General features: G+C 36.4%; 1 protein-coding gene across 1 annotated transcript in view; it reads right to left on the bottom strand.

Annotated features, from left to right (window-relative positions):
- Positions 1-22,446, bottom strand: part of LOC107758033 (spectrin beta chain, non-erythrocytic 4-like) — a gene marked incomplete at its 3' end in the record, with an annotated part of 62,896 nt that overhangs the window by 32,040 nt on the left and 8,410 nt on the right. Inside the window, exons 7-15 of the mRNA XM_016575675.1 lie at positions 21,492-21,609; positions 20,334-20,492; positions 19,510-19,812; positions 19,217-19,367; positions 17,219-18,089; positions 15,904-16,041; positions 10,965-11,721; positions 8,584-8,786; positions 5,359-5,449 (exon numbers count right to left, since the gene is read on the bottom strand). Of these exons, the coding sequence (XP_016431161.1) occupies positions 5,359-5,449; positions 8,584-8,786; positions 10,965-11,721; positions 15,904-16,041; positions 17,219-18,089; positions 19,217-19,367; positions 19,510-19,812; positions 20,334-20,492; positions 21,492-21,609 (2,791 nt within the window). The remainder of the gene's footprint in view (positions 1-5,358; positions 5,450-8,583; positions 8,787-10,964; positions 11,722-15,903; positions 16,042-17,218; positions 18,090-19,216; positions 19,368-19,509; positions 19,813-20,333; positions 20,493-21,491; positions 21,610-22,446) is intronic.

Raw genomic sequence — 22,446 nt, 5'->3', positions numbered from 1 at the left:
CAGCGTTTTTTCCCTCCCCTGCTCAGGGCGATCCAGACACACTCCTCACCCCGTTTGTGCAGCGGCTTGCATCTCAAACAAATCCATATCGTCTTCTTTCAGTCCGTGCCGCCTCTTTTCCTCTCCTCCTGTTTTGTAATATAAGCTTGACTCAATACTGCGGAGCTGAAAGACCCAGTTTCTCCCGCTGCAGCATCCACGATGAGAGAAAAGCATGCGGAGAGACAGATAGATGGAAAGCGAGGGAGGGAGACGAGGAGGGAGGGGGAGAGAACCATATCGAGAGAGAAAGAGAGAGAGGGGGAGCATACGTAGTTGCAGGCGTCACAAGGACAACACTAGGCTCTTTAAGCGAATATGAATGAGGCGCAGCGAAGCTATAGAGAAACAGAGGTTCAAAAAATGAGGGAACGAGCAGCAAATGATCTAAATCTGTCAGATCACAACCTGTACTCTTAAAAATAAAGGATCCAAAAGAGGGGTTTCACAGCGATGCCATAGAAGAACCATTTTTGCTTCCCAAAAGAACCTTTTAGTGATCAGTTCTTAAAAGCTCTGTTTTTTTTATGGAAGCTCGTTTCTGCCAAAGGAAAAAAAAAAAGGAAATTGTAAATTTTTACCTCATAACTCTCAATTTTTCCTCACAATTCTGAATTTATATTTCACAATTCAGACAAATCTCGCGATAGACGGTCAGAATGGTGAGATATAAACTCAGAACTGTAAACTCACAATTGCGAGGAAAAAGTAAGAATTGTGAAATGTTAAGGTTAGAAATTTGAAGCTGCAAGAAATAGTCAGAATTGTGAGACACAGTTGCAACTGGTAGAACCAAAAGAACAGAATTCAGAGAAAAAAAGTCAGAATTACGAGATATCAACACAGAACAGCGAAAAAAGTCTGAATTATGAGATAAAAAGTCGCAATTACCTTTGTTTTTGTTTTTTTTGTAGTGGAACAGGCTTCCATAATTTTTTTTTAGTGTGAAGAACATTTTAAAAAATCTAAAAAAGAATTTTGACACTATATGGAATGGAAAGGTTCCAAGGATGTTAAAGGTTCTTAATGAAACTTTATTTTTAAGAGTGTGCACATATACTTTAAGGACAAATTTAATCTCTCTACTAATCACTACAGTGGCCTTTGCCCTCATGAGGCACCCAGCGCTCTCACCCATAAAGCCATTTAGGTCAATCATGGTTATTCCTCAAAGAGACCCTGAGGTGGAATGAAGCAATAGATCTAAGAAAGAGTGAATGACCATCCAGGGACATGGGAATTAATTATCCAGTAAACTGATGGTTAACTACACCACCACCAACACCAGAGAGACATTTAAACTAACTAAGACAATGATGTGATACTTCAGATCAGGAAACAGCTCAAAGGAACGACAACTGAGAGCAAATGAGAAAAGTGCCACATAGGCTGTGTTTAAAATTGCATTCAGTCATACTACTGACTATTTCTGCTGTAGGCACTATACACTAGGCTGCAAGATCTGAGAGAAAAAAAAATCTAATTGTGATTTAAAAGTGTGAAGAAGAAAAAAAAAACAGGTTTGCTGTGCTTGTTTGTAGGGCTGCACAATTTGGCCAAAATGTTGTAATATATAGAATTATTATTCCTCTTCTGATAATATATAAATACGGCTATAATAATAATTAACTAACTAACAAAAAACGAAACAGTATTTTTTGCAATTCTGAGAAAAACTGTGGGAGAAATATATATTTTTTAACTTAAATTTTTTTTTAAATGTAAAATTTCTTACAATTTTAAGATGTTTTTAATTTTTGAAGAGTTGCAATTACCTTTTTTATATGGCTTTAAATTATTATTATTATTATTAATAATTATTACTTTTAAATAAAATAAAACAAAATAAATATTACTATACTGTAGTAATGTTTCACTGAAAAAAAAACAATGTATTTAATAAAAAATAATATCACTACAAACAAGTACTGTATCCCACAATACAATGACTATCCAAATCATGAACAATTGAACTGGAATTAATATCAGCTCTGATTTGTGACTTTTTTATGATATATCTTGTTCTTGACTCATTTGGACTGCAAAGAGATGTTACACAAAACTAGATTAAAAATGTAAAACAACACTTTCATTTGTACATGCCACTTGCTGAATTAAAAATGCAGGTCTGGTTACAAGACAACAATGTAGTCCTGTTTAAAATGTTCGCTGTTGCATAACATGTTCTGTTTGAGATACCATTTAAAAAAATTAAAAAACAAGCCGTTACTGTGTTACTTCATAGATTACAGTATGCATTGATTCTCAGTCTAGCTAAAATCTGCCACTCACTCAAAAGCATACTGTTTAATGCAGGACACTGCCTACGATATAATAGGTATCACGCAACGATTTCAAACAGTAGTATGCAACAATATCCAGAAATCAAAAGTCACACAATCTCGTTATGTTGCATATTTCGAGGCTCCTTTACACTAGAATTAACACTGTGTCAATGAAGCCAACAAATCCATTGATATTGATGGGGATTTTGGAAACATAAACAGTTATTTACCATTTTTATTCCAAAAACAATGAGAATTGTGGGATACAATATTCAGTACAATATGCACAGGTTGTTTAAGATTTTAGCAAACATTTGGCTATGCTTTTCAATGCATACAGAAAGTCTGCATAGAGTATACACTCTGCATACACATACATTATAATTACTGTCTGCACATTATATACACTGTATACAACTTTCCACTCTGGATATATACTGTTCTTATGTAAAAAAAAAAGACACTATGCTGTTTATAAACAATATGGCTTTGCATAGGACGTAATCTGCTATTTGATTTTCTAAACACAATGCATAAGAGAAAGTGATTCAGTGCACTCGGACCATCTCTGATCATTGTGTTCTCAGTCTCCACACGTGTTTGACAGCTCTTAGAGAAGGCAGAGATCCATCCCCAGCCCTACACAAAACACACACACACACACACACACACACACACACACACACACACACACACACACACACACATACACACTACTGAAGTTCCCTCTCTCTCAACTGAATAATTGATGAGGAGACCTGCTAAATAATAGAACATGAGAAAGGAAGAACAAGCAAAGTCTAAATAAACCTGCAGGTTTGGGCCACACCGGGAGCCTCCTACTGTACAACTGCTTTCACACACCATTTACCCACAATGCTCAGCTGTTCAGTGTCATTTCAAGACACAAACTAAATGCCACATGTACTGGACGACTTCTGTAAAACATGACTAAGTCTTACCCGACTGCACAGATGTTTTTCTACGGTCTAAAAATGTTGTTTACTACAACACAGGAGACAAAACTGTTCATTCTGCTTTAGGAAATAACTGAACAACTGACAGGCCAGAATACACAGACACCAGCAAATTACACACAATAGCCTACTAATGGAAAAAGGTCCAAAGAGATTTACAAACATCCAAAAAAGGTGAAAGATTGTAAGCCTAATGAATCAGTTTCTCATTGTGAAAAAGAAATACACTTACAGTAAGTATACTTTTAAAAAGAGTATTTGTTATGGAAATAATATACTTCAAAAGAATATACTTATTTGTGAACTAAATGTAATGTTTTCGGATTATAGTTTAAATTCCTATTAAATGCAATTAGTTAAAGAGAGTGCATTTTTACCCACTTAAATAGGACTTAAGTATATCTTTCAATTTAATTTCATTAAATATACTGAAATGTGGAAAACTAAAATGAACTTTAATGTCATTTCTATTAAAGGGGTCATATGATGTGTGATGCCGTGTCCGGCCGGAGCGACGAGACAAAAACATTAACTCATTATAAGCGAGGCATTTGTTGCATCCAGTGGGGACATAATTACGGTTTATAATGACTTGTACTGTCCTGTCTTTTTACGCGTTGCATCGCGCCTCGTAAACATAAAACCATCTTTGCATTTGCGATCGGAGAAATGACAAACAACAAGCGCTACTCTACACTGCCCAAAACTCGCGATTGAATCGTCAGTGGCAAATTCTTTAAATATAAAAAACATACTTACAGTCTGTGAGTCAGAACAGCCGGCATTGTAGTCTACTCTCCCAGGATCAGGAAACAGTCCTCCATAAAATGCGCTGCACACATCTGACTATTTGGGTTGAAGTGTTCTGGAACAGTGTTGTAAATACAACTTAACCATTGATTTCTAGTCGTGTCCTCTCTTGGAAGACCAAACAAAGTAGTTTCGCTTTCACAACGAAACAAAGCGTCACACACCGGAGGCCTAGAGTGAGGAACGGTCGGCGGGCTTGAGAACGGCGCGGCCGGCGGATTCGTTGAAGTTAACTTTTATAAAGAATATCTCTTTGGATTTGAGACTTTAGTCTTTGCAACTTTACAGATCTTCTTTATGCACCAAGAGCTTGTAACACTCCAAAGAGAAAGGAAAAATTTAAATCGAATCATATGACCCTTTTAAAATTTGTCATGCATTTAACAATATATAATATGTTTTAGAAAGTTGTAATATAGCACATTTCAAATCTGTAATATCAAATAACTCTACAGTTAAAATTATCATTAAGAGCTGTAAATGTACTTTAGCATGTTAGTCAACACATCAAAATAAGTGTACTTCTTTGAAGCACGACAAAATATCGTTAAACATGATTATTTAGATTTTACTTGAAAGTAATACTTTCAATTTAACATTACTACAAAGTGTACTTTTTAAAAGTGTACTTAAGTGTGTTAAAGGAACAAAGCCATGAAAGTGTCTCTCTTTAAGTGCACTTAAGTAGTCTTTTATGTCATTAAATAATATTATCTTTCAAAAATACTTTTAAGATTACATGTGCACATTCGATACAATTAAACACAATGCCTTTTCACAGGGGTCAGCAAAGTTTCCTGCAACAATTTGTCCACAGTGAAATGCAAATGCTGTGTCGATCACAGTTAATCAAACATATCTGATGTTTAATATACAATCACATGGAGCAGGGTTTTGGACCAATGAGCTTTCACTGTGGGCGAGATTAACAAGAATGGTTACACTGTTTTTAAAACCAAGTGACCATTAAAATGTCCTGCAGCTTGACTAAAACACATACAGTATATCACTCTATTGTATTGCAACTGGTTAGGACACTCTGTAAGAGTAATTTATTTTAATTTTGCTACATTTAAGAAATGCTTTTTACAAGTTACAAAGAACAGTAGAACAAGCGTGAGCTACACTGAAATCCTGCACTGCTGTCCACACTTAACTGATGCACAGATTTACCTACAGCGAGGCAAACATCTTTTGGTTCAAAATCATCGTTTTTCTTGTTTGTGCTCGGCTGGCACTCATCCTACCTCATGGCAGTCTTGTAGAAACCTCTGGAGCTCCCATTGGTCATTGAGTTTATGAAGCCACTGCTGAGCGTGTTCACGGTTCTGGTTCCCTCTGTGAGCCGCATATAGACACACAAACAATCAGAAACTCGTTTATAATTTGTGATTAAACAGTAATAAACTCTTAATCATTTTTTTGTGACAGTGTTTCATAGCTGAGTCTCTGTTTAAAACAGAAGGTAGACTGGGCCATAACAGATTCCATACACAAATGCGCTTCGAAATCCAATTTCACGCTCCTCACTGAGACTGCATTCAGATCAGTGACCGTGGATTCTCAGCGAGTTTCTTTGTTATGCCTCTATGGAAAAAACATTTGAAATTCAGTGTGTCTATAGGAGCAGCTGCACGTTCTGTGCCACAGTGAAATGGAGGGCAGATACAGATGTCAGGTGGTAGGTCGTCTTAGCACTGCTTTTACAATGGTTTTATTACCAATGCTACTTGATGACAGAATAGAGGTTTTGCTATAAAGAAGAATTAAAGAACAGTTGAACACAATACAATTTAACAAATAGCGAGGTCATTTTTAGGAAACTGTGTCATTTCTGCATCATTTATGACATACTACGGATATAATTAACAGGATACTAAGCTAGTCTTCTTATTTGATGAAGTCACAGATCAATGTTTTTTAGTGATGCAAGATAAAAAAAATTGTCTTTCATGGGAAACTTTTAAATTTTTAAAATGTTAAAATTTACAATTTATCACCATTTAATTTAATAGAAAAATGTAAATTTAGGTCAGACAGGATGAACAAGAAAAAAAAGACCTAAGATTAGCTTTTATTGAAATTTAAATAGGTTTTCGTTGTCTATATTTCTTCAATAGTCATTTTTGTATTTTCAGGCTGCAACCTCTTGTTGATACACTTCAGCATACTTTTATTATATTAAATGCAATTAGTTGAACTTTTGAGTGTTTTTTGACCCACTTAAGTGGGACATCTTTATATGTAATTTCATAATTACTTCTATTTTCTCTTATAGTAATTTTTTAAGTACACTTAGGTCGCCTTTTATTTCATTAATATTATTTTACCTGCAAGCAAGTACAGTTTATTAAAAACATACTTGATAGTTTTGAAGTACACTACAAGTGCACTTTTAATATAATTACAAGCAAGGGCTGTTTAACCCCAAAACACTTAAATTCAACAAGGTTGACAATAGAAGTATCATAGAAATATTAACATATTTTTGTTTGAATTAAAATGTATGATTTATAACAGGGCACACAAAAATGAACCTAAATTTCCTCAGTCATCGTTTAGAATTATAAGTAGCTTATAGGACTTTAAACTTGCTGTGAAATGGTTAATGTAGCGCTTTTAACAAGTATTGTTACTTTGCAAGACTGCAAACATAATTTAGGGATCAAGGTTAATAGTTTAAGAATCTGCGTTTGAAAAATATTACATATGCATATTTTGTTGACCACTAATCTGAATATTAGATATTCCTGGACTTGATCAGACATGAAAAACTACGATTTCTTATGTAAAGCCATAACATTTTAAAGTGATTAAAATTGAAAATTGAAAATTGATAACAATTCTGGAAGTTTTTGGCAGTAATTACTCTATTTCCTAAGAAGCAACCTATGGAAGCCTGTTTCCGCCACTGAATACAAATTTTTAAAAAGGTAATTGCGACTTTTTATCTCACAATGGACTATTTTCTCGCAATTATGAGAAATAAAGTTGCAAGTCTGAGAAAAAAAGTCAGAATTGCATGATATAAACTCGCAATTCTGGCTTTTTTTCTCCGAAATTGTGAGTTTATATCTCACAATTGTGAATTTTTTCTCAGACTTGCGACTTTCTTTCTTAGAATTGCAGATTTATATCTTGCAATTGATTCATTCTCTCAGAATTGTGAGATGCGAATTATAGTCCAATTGCAAGTTTATATTTCACAATTCTGAGAAAACTAAGAAGTCAGAACTGCAAGAAAAAATGTAGAATTGCTAGTTTATATCTCACAAAATTGTGATTTTCTCACAATTCCAAGTTTTTAAATTTTGAGAAAAAGTCGAAATTACATTTTTATGTCGTGATCGGTCATGTGGCATGAGGGAAGCAATGCCGTTTCTCAAACTGTGCTCTGATTGGCTAAGATATCCACGTCTGCAGTTAAAAGTACACACACAAAAAAATTTATTATTTGTATTTGTATAGGTATTTGAGGTGCTATATAGCACCGCTAAGTGGCTCTTTGGCTCGTAATCATAGGGGAACCAATTTAAGTGCTATATAGCACCTATAAAGAACCTGTAATGGTTCTTCAGCGGTTCTTTGGGATGGTTAAGGTGCTATATAGCACCATCTTTAAAGATATAGGTGCTATGTAGCACTTAAAGTGGTTCCCCTATGATTACGAGCCAAATAACCACTTTTAGTGCTATTTAGCACCATTTCAATGTGCTTACATTCAAAATTTAAACTTTCATCATTACCCAATTCATTTTATTAAAATTAAAATGTAATTTTTAATTTTATGAAAAATATTTAAGACAGAAATATATTTTAAACATAAATACAGAGTTCTGTCATGAAACTCTAGATGACGCAGTCCGATAGGTCTAGTTCAATCTGACCTGGCGACAACATTGTCACATGGCAGCTGATTGGTTCTCTCCTGTATCGGTAGCCAATGAGCTTACTGCTCAATATTCAAATACCTGGCTTTTGTTTGCTGTAGCAGTTTGCAGCGCACTTCAGAAACCCTCCACCTTCCCCAGCTCCACCTGTATAGATCTGCTACGGGGTGATTCATGTATGCTATATGGGGTTATTTCATGTATGTTATATTTGCAGCAGCAATATTTCTTACATGCTCACAGCAGCATGTTGTGGATGTATTGGCAGTAGCAAGTCTCGGTACTTGCTCTGCCGCAGCAGCAGCGTAGCAGATCTATTCCGCCAAGTCCAAATACATTAACATTGTCATGTACATTACCATGCCAAACCCTCCGAGAGTTGTCATGACAGAACTGTATTTAACTTTAACTTCTCTCCTGACCTATCACTTTTCAAGCAATTTGTTTAATATAAAAGTTTTAGAATTGTGAGATAAAAAGTCGCAATTGCCTTTTTTATTTTTTATTCAGTGGCAGCAACGGGCTTCCACACCAACCAGCTCTATGCGGCATAAATGTTATTATAAGTGTTGTGGTTTTGACCTGTTAGCGAGCAGATCCACTCTCTCTCTGATGCGCTCAGAATAGATGTTGTTCTGACTGATGAGGCTCTCTCCTGCCTCTATGACAGCTTTAATGCGGTGCAGGTTGAGCTCCATGGTGGTGGTAAAGTCCTTGTGCTTTTTGATGGCTGCCTCCACGGTCTCCACTGTGGTGGGGAGCTCCACATGGGCCAGCGCTGACTCCTGAGGAGAGGAGAGAAAGACAGGGTGAAATACTGCATACAGAAAGCATCTAAAATGAGTCCAGATCAATTATACTAAAAGCAAATCCATAATCAGGGCAAATGACAAGCTGTTGGTGGTACTGCAATAATAAACACTTTGAAACAATATCAATGCTCACATATTCTTCTGTGACGATTCCACAAATGTTTTCTAACTCGGTCAGTTCTACAGATTGAAGGCACAAATACAAACGGTCTACTTAAATTCATTTTTCTTGCAAACAGATATTAAATGATGGAAACAAAAATACAATATTGATAAATATGGTTAAAACCATAATTGTTAAATATGTTTAGTTGTCCTTACAATGTTCCCATTTAGAAAGGTGAAACTCAAACAATCTTAAGGAAAAGTGGCTAATGAATGCCACTGCCATGTGTGTTACTGCAAACCAGTTCACGCTCGATGACAGTGCGGATTCTTACTCTGTACCCGCAGGCAACAGAAAACGACTCTGGGCTTTTAGCAAGCCACAAAAGACACGGGGTTGAGGAAATGAATGTCCTCTGGCATTTAAACCACTTTTATGATATTCTTATGAAGTGATGACCCAACATAAAAGCAGCAAATGTCTCTGAATATGAACTGAGCAATGACCTTAAACTGCCCTGATGCTCCTGACATTTACAGACGTGACCTGAAAAAGATCAGCCAGATCTGTTCTTGTGTCCTAATTGTCTGCTAACTCTAACCCGTAGAATAGGACAGTCATAAAGTGTCTTAAATATCTCAATTGTTTTTCCTAGACGGCGATGAGATATAAAGAAGAGCAAATGGAGACTTTTCTCAATTGCATTTACCTTTTTACTCAGGTTTGCCTAATTTCTGAGGGTGAATTGATTTGGGCTAAACACGCGGCAGTATTCAAACCTGCCATGTCTTAACCCTAGCTTCAGAAGAGATCTCAACAATTACCCCTATTAATTCTATTAAAATGAAAAATTTTAATTTTATGAGAAACAAAACTGGTAATTAAATATAAGTACATTTATATAAATATAGCTGTATTTGTCTATATTTAACCTCTCCTCTGCCCTGTTCACTTTTCTAGCAAATTTTTAATATAAACAATTTGTCAAAAAAATAGGTTTAAATGTTTTTTAAAGTATCTTATGGTCACCAGTGTGGCATTCATTTGATCAAAAATACAGCCATATTATGAAATGTTACTACAATTTAAAAGAATGGTTTTCTAGTTATTTATTTTTTTCCACAATTTTTTTTTTTTACATTTAGAACAATAATAAGAAATGTTTATTGAGCAGCAAATCAGCATATTAGTATGATTTCTGAAGGATTATGTGACACTGAAGACTGGAGTAATGATGCTGAAAATTCAGCTTTGATCTCAGGAAAAATTACTCTTTAAAATATTTTCAAATAGAAAACAGTTATTTTAAATTGTGATAATATTTCACAATGTAACTGAATATAACTGCTTTTAATGTTTTTTTGTTTTGTCAAATAAATGCAGCCTTGATGAGCAAAAAAGATACTTTTTTAAAAAAATCAATAAAAAAAATGTAATCTTAATTATTTTTAAACTTTTGACTGGTAGTGAAACTAATTTAAGTAGTGTATGAATCATAAATGAGAAACGTTGGTTTTCACGAGACTCACTGGCACATGCGCAACGCCGACATCTTACGTCATCAGCCCGGAACTGCTTCCAGTGTACAACTGTTGGCTCAAGCTACATTAAAGTGATTATTACGTTTTGAATATGGATATTTTTCTTACAAAAGCGCATCGATTCGCTACAGGAGGCCTTTGTTCACCCCCCGGAGTCGTGTGAGACACTTTTTTTTAATGGATGGGCGCTTTTTATTTAACTTCTTTTGGACTGATGCATGCAAAACCCGCTGAGTGGCATTAAACAGCTTGAAAGATCAAAGACAATTTTTTATATAACTCCGACTGGATTCATCTGAAAGAAGAAAGTCATATACACCTAGGATGACTTGAGGGTGAGTCATTTATCGGCTAATTTTCATTTTTGGGTGAACTAACCCTTTAAGATTCCTCATCTATGACAGAGTAACTTCTGAGGAATAACATTTAAGAAAAAAAAGCCTTCAGAAATATCTTTCAAATTTAAACTGTGTAACTACCATAAAGAGGTATCAGGGGCTTCACCTGGTTATTGAGGAAAGCCTCGGCCTGCTTGACGTCCCTCAGGAAGAGATGGAAGATGTGAGCTTGCACCAGCACCTCCCTCCTGCTCTCCCACATCTCCAGCAGTTTGTTCCAGCCCTCGTCCAGCTTGTGCAGCCACTGCTGCAGAGCTCCATGAGGCAACGGCGCTTCCTCCGTCTCCACAAGCTCATTCACAGCCTGGAGACGCTCGTAGTCCTCTTCGTACCTTCCGATCTCCTCCTTGAGCGCGGCGTGTTGGTTTATTAGTCGTTCTGCATCCTCTAAAGCATTGGGAAGCTCATCCGAAGCAGCAGCCGTCTGGGTTTGCACCAACCAAGTGAGGAAGGAATCCAAGTCTTGGATGAACTGTTGTAAGCGGCCAGCGACGGTTAAAGAGTCTTCACAGCCTTGCAATGTACACTTTAGCTCTTCCCACTCCACGCTGATGCCTTCAAAGGGAACCAGGATGTCTACGGTCTTGTCCGGATGGGATGTGGCGAGCTCCTCCGCTTCCTCCTGCAGGTGAAGGAGCTTGGGCTCGAGAACCGTCAGAGCTCCCTCCATGGTGGAGAGACGGCGCTGCAGAGCCAGCACGCTGCCCAGGTCACTGCCCACATACTGCGTGGCGTCTATGGCTTTCCGCTTGTCCTGAATCTGGGACTTGATCTCCGTGCATTCCAGTAAGTAGTTCTGGATGCGCAGGATCGAGTCCAGGTGATCTTTCTTCTGCTCGACCAGCTCCACGATGCGGTTCCACCTGTGATACACAAAAAGAAAGCAATTTAGTTGATTTTCTAGATTTCAGACATTTTTGGATTTGAAGACTCTTTAAACACTTGTATCTCTGTTAAAGTGAGTTCATTCTGTTTCAAATCTTGCTCTTTTTTTGTGTATGTTACTAAGTGTGCCTTGTAAAGTCGGTATGTTCCCTGTCTTGCATTGCAGATGTGTAATAAAAATGACTCTTTAAACACTAGGGGTGTAAGAAAATATCGATACACGTGAGTATTGTGATATTTTGTTTGGCGATACTGTATTGATTCTCAAAAACGCAATACCGATATTTAAAAAAAATCCCGACCGCTAGAAAGCACTCTTCTTACCTCTGAACTTAAACAGTGACAACGTGTGTATTCCGCTCCTGCAAGGTTTGTCTAGTCCTGCCCGCTCCCGCAAACATTCTAATATTCTAATTATAATTAATTTATAATTTATGCATTTAGCAGACGCTTTTATCCAAAGCGACTTACAGTGCATTCAGGTTACACATTTGTTACCAGTATGTGTGTTCCCTGGGAATCGAACCCACGACCTTTTGTGCTGCTAACGCAATGCTATATAATTTTCGCGTATCAGGGATCAATGGGGAGTATTTAAATCTCTTTTGAATGAGTGCTCGTGCTGTTCACTTTCACTTTCGATTTCGCGATCATGCGCACTGAGTAAAGGGAGCGCATCTTACGATATAAGATATTTGTCAATGAGCTCCGGATCTGTTGAGTAGCAAATCCTCCACCATGGTCTTGTAGGTCATCCCTCCTCTCGACCCATGATCAGTTAAATCTGACTCCTGCAAGCACTTATTTGTTACCCCTTTACTCGTACTGCACAAAAAGTGGTTCAATAGCGTTGAATGTTACAGGAACAGATTAATGCAAATGCAGATCCCACTGTGTTCTGGTTAATATATATACTGTATATATGTATGCATGTATGTAAATTGATTTTTTTTTTTGCTAAGGTTTGCATATGGTGGTGTGTTCTAAATGACAGTTTTCCTAAAATTATATCATATTCTCCTATTCCTAAAATAAGAAATATCCCAATATATCATCTTGCTTACAGTATCGCAATATATCGCAACATATCGTATCGCAACCCATGTATCGTGATACGTATCGTATCGCCACATTCTTGCCGATACACAGCCCTATTAAACACTGATGTCTGTTAGCTTTGAGGTCATCAATATGCTAGTGCTAAAAGTTAACAACATTAGCTTTTATTATACATACGTAAGTGCATGTACGATTTACAGCTTTTCTTAAATGGTCCAAAATATTGATCACTCATCTTTGTTCACAGCAGGGTCATTATACACCTCTAAAGCTAAAACTACAATCATTCAATCAAATCATTCAATCAAATCAATCAATCAATCAATCAATCAATAAATACTTGAAATAAAATAAACATTATCTAAAATAAAAAATACTGTATATATATTTCAGAAAATAAGGAACATTTCTCATTTTCATGTACTTATTCTTGATGTACTAAAATAACAAAAAAAAATGAAAAAATTATAGACAATCAATCAATCAATCAATAAATACTTGAAATAAAATAAACATTATCTAAAATAAAAAATACTGTATATATATTTCAGAAAATAAGGAACATTTCTCATTTTCATGTACTTATTCTTGATGTACTAAAATAACAAAAAAAAAAAGAAAAAATTATAGACATATTAAAAAAAACTAATAAAAATCACAAACACAAAGGAATTATGAAATGTTAACTAGAATTAATGAAAGTGGAAAATACAAAAATAAAAAATAATTTTAAATGTACAGCTATAATAATATCTCAATGCTAATAAAATAACACTGGTTTGCAGGGATGTATATGCAATTTTATCCTATTAAATACTCTCTAGAACAGTGGTTTTCAACCTTATTGACTTCAAGGCTATTCATTGTCCTCAACAATATTTGAAGGCCCACTAGTACTAGTTTTGCAACTTCTTTTAATCGATAGGCACTCATACTTTCTGTAAATAAAAAAAAATAATAACAATTATAATAAATAATTATAGTCAAAATTAAAATAATTACTTTCAAATTTCCATAAGCTTTAAGAGCCACTGATCTAGAATGAGAATGTCCTTCTCACTAATAAGCTTATTTCACCAAGCAGCACTTGTTTCTTGAGCAACATTCTTGCTGGTTCTAGAAAGTTAAGTTAAGTTTTATCAGCATAACTAATTTACATTTATGTATTTAGCAGAATTTTCCATGCTCGAAAGCATGCAGCTCTGCTATCATTACGTATGCACAACAACTCTTACAATGTTCCTAAGGTTTACAAATGTGTCTGGTGCAGACAGGGTGTTAGATGATGATCTAAACCTTTAAAAAATCCAATATCTGCTAATAAGAAATTAGCAGAAAAAAAATTGTATTGGAGGATAATTAATATAAATGAAATATATAAATTGCATAAACTAACAAATTCCTATTTCAACAGAAAATGTTAATTAATAAATGTTTTAATAAATTAAATGTTAAAAAATGTTAATTCAAAATAACTTTGACTGGAAAATTTGTACTACATCCCATTGTACATAATTCTGTTACAATCTAGAGTAAGGCTTGGATGATGCATAATAAAAATGACTCTGTTCCAGAAAACATGACTCAGTCTGAATCATTCTCAATTCATGGACACACACACACATATCAAGGACCCACCCACACAAAAAAACAGTCCGAGGACGCACCGGTGGGCCACAGCTCAAGGCCTGAGACACAATATCACAAATCAAACACAGAGTTACTACAGGGCACACTTGAATTAAACATTCTTTTAAATACACTGTGACATTAAATATTGAAGAACACAATAGCTGTGAATGTGTTTGGGTTCGGCCCGTAGTGAGCCGGGTCAGGCGCGCACTGTATGTGGCAGCCACAGCAGATGGCAGCACGCTGAGAGAGGCTATTTATGCCAAGGTCGGTCTAAAACGGATCACTGGAGTTTTTCACACATACGTCACAGCTTGCCAGTTTCAGTGAAAGCTTGTGAAAGCAGCAGCCCATTTTCTAAAGACACACATGTAGAGCCGTGTGTTAAAAGTGACAAACAACAGCAGCATCAGGAATGTGCAGGGTTTTCTGAATGAAACCATTTTAAAAAATGAAAACAAATTAGATCAACTGAAAACAATTACATATCAAGGGTAATGAAAGACTAGCATGGCATAAGAGAATGGAAAATCTCTTCCCTGTCAGTCATCAGTCATCCCTGTTGCTTGTGCACCTTTTCCTACCCATTTTCTTCCTTCCAGTCAACTTTGCATTTAAAATGCTTTGATACAGCACTCTGTGAACAGCTGCCCTTTTCAGTAATGACCTTCTGTGACTTACCCTCCTTGTGGAGGGTGTCACTGATTGACTTCTAGACCATTGCCAAGTCAGCAGTCTTCCCCATTATTGAGGTTTCAAAGAACAAGAGAAACCGGGAATTTATACTGTAGGGATGTTGATTTAATGAAACTCAAATTTAAATATTCTAATATTTTAAGATACTGGATTTTTGACTTTCATGAGCTGTAAGCTCTAATCATCCAAATTAAAACAAAAAAACCTTTGGAATGTTTTACTTTACATGTAATGAATCTAGAATATATGAAAGTTTCACTTTTTGAAATAAGTTAAAAAAAAAATTTAATTTTTTGAGATGCACCTGTAGTTGATTGGTGATGAACATGATGCAATAGTAATTGCAGGGTAAATACATTCATGCCACCTCTGAGCTGAAACAAACGGACTCTTAATACCAATTCAGATGCAACTTCTGAAAAAAAAAAAAGGCTGCTGTAGCCTAAAGGTTTACGCATAATAATCAAATAAAATATTTATTTCTAAAGCTACTTTTTTTCTATTTGATACTCTTCTCATTTAACACAATAGGACTGTTTTGTTGATGATGCTGAAATTGCACTAACCAATGGTTTCAACAGAAGCATATCATCAGTTAACAACCAAGAGCTCATGGTAGGGTCTATCTTGAAAAGTTTTTGTGCAATCATTAAAAATCTCAATGGAGAAAATGAAAATAATTTTTACTTCCTGTTGCCCTCTATGGTATTTTCCATTAAATATGCAGGATAATGTTATACGTCACACAAACTGTACATATGATCTGGAGTTACCTGCTGTTCAAGTGATCTTGACAGCCCCTGACTTCGGTGGAACTGGGGTGACCGCTGTCTAAGAGCTGCTGGACGATCTGATTAACATCTAGTATCCTTCCCATCAGGCTGTTCATCTCCTGGTCCAAACTTTCAAACCTAAAATGCAGAAAACGTATTTCTCAGAGAAGAAGATATTCAATGGTAAATCACAGTTAGGCTTTTGTGTCCATAAAAACAACTTTATCTGTGTGTAATTGCAAAAATGCAACGTAGGCTCACTGGAAAAACAAGCTTTTACCTAAATTTTTGTAAAACTCCAAAAATGTACCTATACATACAGTACAATTCACTGAAGATTCCAGATTAAATAAACACTAGTGGCAGTAAAACATCAACAACTTGTATTCCTTTTCATACAAATTATGATTACAGCAGCAGATTATCCTTTAATAAAGATTTATTTTCACACGGCTCCTAGGCCAATACTATGTAATGATCTCAGAACACTTTTACCATAGTGCATGGTTTGTAAACTAATACATTTTGAGGTTTGCATCACATTACCAGCTCCATATGCATGGCTTTTCTGACATAGTAAACTTGCTCGATAGCACACCTGGTACAGCACTGCACTTGCGATACAAAGGCAAGGCAAGTTTATTTATATAGCACATTTCACACACAATGGTAATTCAAAGTGCTTTACATAAAAGGAAGTAAAATAATCATAAAAAAATATAATCACAACAATAAAAAATAAGGAATTTAAAAACAATCAGTGCAATCAGTTCGGACGTAGCACAGTGCCCATTCAGTAAATGCACAGCTAAACAGATGAGTTTTGAGTCTAGATTTAAATGTGGCATCTGATCTCTTCTGGAAGCTGATTCCAACTGCGGGCGGCATAATAGCTAAAAGCGGACTCCCCTTGTTTTGTGTGAACCCTTGGTATTTCTAACTGACTCGATCCTAATGATCTGAGTGGTCTGTTAGGTTTATATTCAGTGAGCATATCTGCAATGTATTTAGGTCCTAGGCCATTGAGTAATTTATAAACGAGTAAAAGTACTTTAAAATCAATCCTAAATGTAACTGGAAGCCAGTTTAAGGACCTGAGGACAGGCGTAATATGCTCAGATTTTCTGGTTCTTATAAGAAATTTAAAAAATACAAAGCACTTGCAGAAATGACATCACGGGTGCATTTTTCTAATGAGCCTCGGTTGCAAAAATGTCTCAACAAAAATGTCAAAAATTTGATTTCCAATGCAATGACATTTCTAAATATTTTCTGGGGTCACAGTAGACAAGCAACACCTGGTGAATGCTCCTACCTGTGTGCGATCACCTCCACGTCCTCTAGTCTTTCGGGAACCTCCATCCTGTTCAGCCACTGCTCCTTCTCATCGATCCACACCTCACAGGCGTTCACCTCACTAAACATGCGATACACAGCCAGCGCGTCATGAAGCCACTGCTGCCGCAACACGGCAACTTCCGCCACCTCTGCGTAGAGCTGCTCCGTCTCAGCCATGCGCGCTCGCACCTCATCCAGCTCCCGATAATGCATTGGCAACGCAACCATGTGTTTCCGAAGGCCCACCACTTGTACACGGTGTTTATCGATACTCTCTCGGACACCTCTGTGCTTTTTAAGAAGAGACTGCGTTGAATACTCATCATGTCCGAAGTCCTCGCTAGAAACGAGCCTGTAAGCGTCCTGTAGCCAAGCTAGAAGATCGTCGGTCTCGGTGCTGAACTGAAAAAAGTCCAGCGCCTCCTGTAGGTTACACAGCCTCTGTGCGGCCTGGTCCTCCAGTCTCTTCCACTCGGCCTTGACCTCCATCAGTCGCTCTTGTATTCCAGCCGTACCGAAGCTCTTCTGGGTGAGGATCTGCTTGCCTTTCATCATGGTCTGCTGAAGTAACGCACGTCGCGCCAACAGCTCTCCAGCCACGGTTTTGTGCTTCTGCAGCAGTCGCAGGATGCTGCTCAGGTCTTTCCCGCAGCTCTGCGTGGCCAAGATGGACGTCTTCTCTCGGATCCAATTCTCTGATTCCTCTACCTCCTGAAAGAAGGCCCACAGCTCACGCGAATCCTCCAGCTCCAAGCGCCGTTTTGCAGCCAGCTGCTTTAATTCTTCCAGGCAGGTGTTGACGTGGTTGACCCGGTTACAAATTACCTGAGGGTCACACGGCTGGTAACCTGAGTGAGAAACAGAGACAAGAAGAAAAGCTTCACTGATTTCACTGATTTGTCACCAAAGTAATGTTATTTAGCTGGCTAACAAAGATGAGGTTTTGTCAGATTAGCAAAAATGACTTGTTAAAGTCTTGTAAGCACTAAGAAAGTCTTGAAAACGGCAAATTAAACAGTATGTTCTGCATCTTTCATTGAGATACACTATAGCTGTATAATTTCCAGCTTGCTGCAATAATATATATATATATATATATATGATTGGGTTCCTCCTTCAATTCATACAGGATTTTTTTTTTACCCATTTTATCGTCTTCAAACGCAAACGCATTGTCTTCAAAAGCAATACCACACTTCAACAACCAATATGAGCATGAAAAATAGTAAAAATGATGCTTGCTTGCTAATGAAAGACATTAATTATGTGTTGAAACAACATTCAAAAGTAAAAATTTTTTTTTTTAAAGAAAGTATTAGAATAATAATTAGAATGTATTACATTGATCAAAAGTGCCAGAAAATTTCAAATAAATGTTGTTCTTTTGAACTTTCTATTCATCAAAAAAAATCCTGAAAAAAATTATATCACCATTTCAACTCTTTTCAACATTGGTAATAAAAAGTAATGTTTACTGAGCACAACATTAACATATTAGAATGATTTCTGGAGGATCATGTGACACTGAAGACTGGAGTAATGATGCTGAAAATTCAGCTTCTTGCATCACAGGAATAAATTAAATTTTAAAATACATGAAGATAGAAAACGGTTATTTTAAATTGTAATACTATTTCTGTATTTTTGATCAAAAGAAAGAAAATCTTTTGTTAAGGAAACTTAACATTTAGTTTAAAGCTGAAAATAGTCATTACTGAGCCGGGCCCTGAACCAACAAGGTGTAGTAGTGTGTGCTGAATAGAGAGCAAAGCAACTCCAGCCCTCTTGTGGTGCATTATGCAAGTTCCTCATGTATTATTATTTTACACACTCTACCCCTGCAGAGGTCTCTGGACATCTCAGTGAAAGAAACGCATCCAGTAAACCTTTATATCACAATCTGCCATCACATCTTGACCCCAGACAGTGTCTCTGAATCAATATTCATTATGTTACTGTTTTAAGGTGCACTCACCTTCAATAGTGGTGAATTTGAGAGCTGCAGTGTTGAGGGTTTGAACTCTGTCTGCCTGTATAGAGATGTCAGCCTCCTGTAAACTCTGTTTCTGGAGCATGTCCTCCACTTCAAGAAGATGTTTGCCGTAGTCCTTAGAAAGCAACTTAACCTGGGACAAGAATATGGCACTTTGGTCAATAAAAGTGTGTTTGATTGTGTCAACTTGACTACTGAATGAAAATATTGGTAATACACAATGTATGTTTTTGTGGGGATTTAAATCACAAGTCAAATTGGTACAGTCAACCCACCTGCATCTCCTCCATCCAGTCGATCATGTAGACCATCTCTTGGAAGGTCTTCTGCAGGGCCAGGTTCTTCTCCAGACGGGCTTTACGCCCCACCACCAGCTCCTTCAGAAGGCTCCACTGGCCAAGGATGTTTTCTTTGCGTGCCAAGATACGTCGGATGTCATAGTACCCTTCTGACTCCATCTCATTGGCCAGCTCCACCACGACACTGATTCGCTCCTCGTACGACAGGATGTCTGCTTCGATCGCCTCGTGTTTCTTCATGGCAGCTTCTACTGCTGGCAGGTCATAGCCGAAGTTATCCTGAGGAAAATACAGCACTCGTTTAAGGCAAAATGTCACCTGTTTTATTTTATACAGTTCTGTCATGACAACTCTCGGAGGGATTGGCATGGTAATGTACATGACAATGTTAATGTATTTGGTGGAATAGATCTGCTATGCTGCTGCTGAGACTTGCTACTGCCAATACATCCACAACATGCTGCTGTGAGCATGTAAGAAATATTGCTGCTGCAAATATAACATACATGAAATAACCCCCATATAGCGTACATGAATCACCTCGTAGCAGATCTATACAGGTGGAGCTGGGGAAGGTGGAGGGTTTCTGAAGCAAGCTGCAACTGCAAACACTAATCATATATTTGAATGTTGAGCAGCGAGCTCATTGGCTACAGATACAGGAGAGAACCAATCAGCTGTGCCATGTGATAATGATGTCATTAGGTCAGATTGAGACCTATCGGACTGCGCCATCTAGAGTTTCATGCCAGAACTCTGTATTTCATTTTTTAAGAGTTTTATTTTTCTGTTCTGCTCACCTGTGAGACGAGACGCTGGTTTTCATTCAGCCAAGCCTGCCTCATGGTGGTCTTATGATCGAATCGTTGAGCTAGAAGTTCTAGCTTTTCCTGACGTATCAGCTCTTTTCTAAGAGCCACGCCCCTCTCGTGTTCCGCCTTCTCTAGTCTCTCCCACGCCTTTCATGAGAAAAACAAAATATGAGGATTGTTCTGTGAGACAATGTCAATGATCATACAATAATTTTGATTAATTTATTCGATAATATATATAAATAAAATAAAATGTGAAAAGGGTAAATAGTAGGTAAATATTACTTTCAATAATAATATTAAAATTAAATTTGATTCGATTCAAATTAGACACAATCGGTATCGGTACTTACACGAAAAGTTTGACAACATTTAGATTTTTTTTTAAATATTTTTGAAATAAGTCTTTTTTTTTTCACCAAGGCTGAATTTATTTAACCAAAAACACTAAAATTGTGAAATATTATTACAATTTAAAATAGCTGCTTTGTATTTGAATATATTTTAAAATGGAATTTATTCCTGTGATGCAAAGCTGTATTTTCAGCATCATTACTCCAGTCTTCAGAGTCACATGATCTTTCATAAATCATTCTAATATGCTGATTTGCTGCTCAAGAAACATTTCTTCTTATTTGAAAACAGTTGTGCTGCATCATAAATTGTGGAAATCATGATACACTACTACTCAAAAGTTTGGAGGAAGTACAATAAAAAAAACAAGAAAAAGAAAAAGAAATTAATACTTTTATTTAGCAAGGATGCATAAAAAAAATGACAGTAAAGTCATGTATAATGAAGCAAAGGTTTTCTTCAAAATAATTGATAATAACTGAGCAGAAAATCAGCATATTAGAATGATCACAGGAATGAATTACATTTTAAAACATATTCAAATCGAAAACAGTTATTATAACTTGCCATTGTTCACAATATTACTGTTTTTATCAAAATCGAGGCTTTTACATTACATTAAAAAATATTCATCAGATGACATGACATGAAATTTATACTTCCATATTGTCAAATTAAAAAAAAAAAACTAAGTATTTTTCTGAAAGGTAATCAGCCCTGTTCTACTTATACAAAAATACAAAATTTGACACTGTAACCAGTCAATAACCATATTAACTAAACAGCACACACCTTATTGATGTCTGAGATAAGTTTCCCGTCATGAGGCACATATGGCTTCTGATTATTAGCTCTGAGCTTACTTTGGATGGTGAAAAGCAGCACCTCCAGGTTCCCTTTCTCCTGGAATCTGTTAAAAAACAATCCATTAACATTTAAAATATATTAACTTTAACTTTAATATCAAAGAACACTACACAGTTTAATTATAATCACATACAGTACTTCATATGTGCTTTAGTATGTTAGTCAAGACAAAAAATTAAGTGTACTTCTTTAAAGCACATCAAAAGATTATTAAATCACACTCTTGCACTCTTTACAAGTGTATTTAAAGAGATAATTCACTCAAAAAATGAAAATTCTGTCATCATTTATTTATCCTTGAGATGTTCCAAACCTGTATGAGTTTCTTTCTTCTGTTAAACACAAGAAGATATTTTAAAGAGCGTTGGTAACCAAACAGTTGCTGGTAGCCACTGACTTCTATAATATGGGCTATTATATGGGGAAAAATATGGAAGTCAATGGCTACCAGCAATTGTTTGGTTACCAAAATTCTTTAAAATATCATCTTTGGTGATCAACTCAAACAATGACAGAAAAATTTAGAACAATGACAGAATTTTAAAGGGGTGGTTCATTGCGATTTCACTTTTTTAACGTTAGTTAGTGTGTAATGTTGCTGTTTGAGCATAAACAATATCTGCAAAGTCACGAAGCTGAAAGTTCAATGCAAACGTAGATATCGTCTTTTAAAATTCTGGCAGTTTAATGCCTACAAAAACGGCTGGTAGGGACTACGAGTTACTTCCCGGGTTCGTGACATCACAAACACAGATAAACCCCGCCCTCGGGAAAAGGCAGCAAAGGGGGCGAGGCCATGCTGCGCTGCTTTAGAGAAGAGGAAGAGAAAACGTCTCCAGGTTACGTATGTAACCATGGTTCCCCGAAGGGAACGAGACAC

This window comes from Sinocyclocheilus rhinocerous, unplaced genomic scaffold, assembly GCF_001515625.1.
Source record: "Sinocyclocheilus rhinocerous isolate Xijiao unplaced genomic scaffold, SAMN03320098_v1.1 scaffold82, whole genome shotgun sequence".
NCBI lineage: Eukaryota > Metazoa > Chordata > Actinopteri > Cypriniformes > Cyprinidae > Sinocyclocheilus > Sinocyclocheilus rhinocerous.
This window is presented reverse-complemented; position numbering and strand designations above follow the sequence as displayed.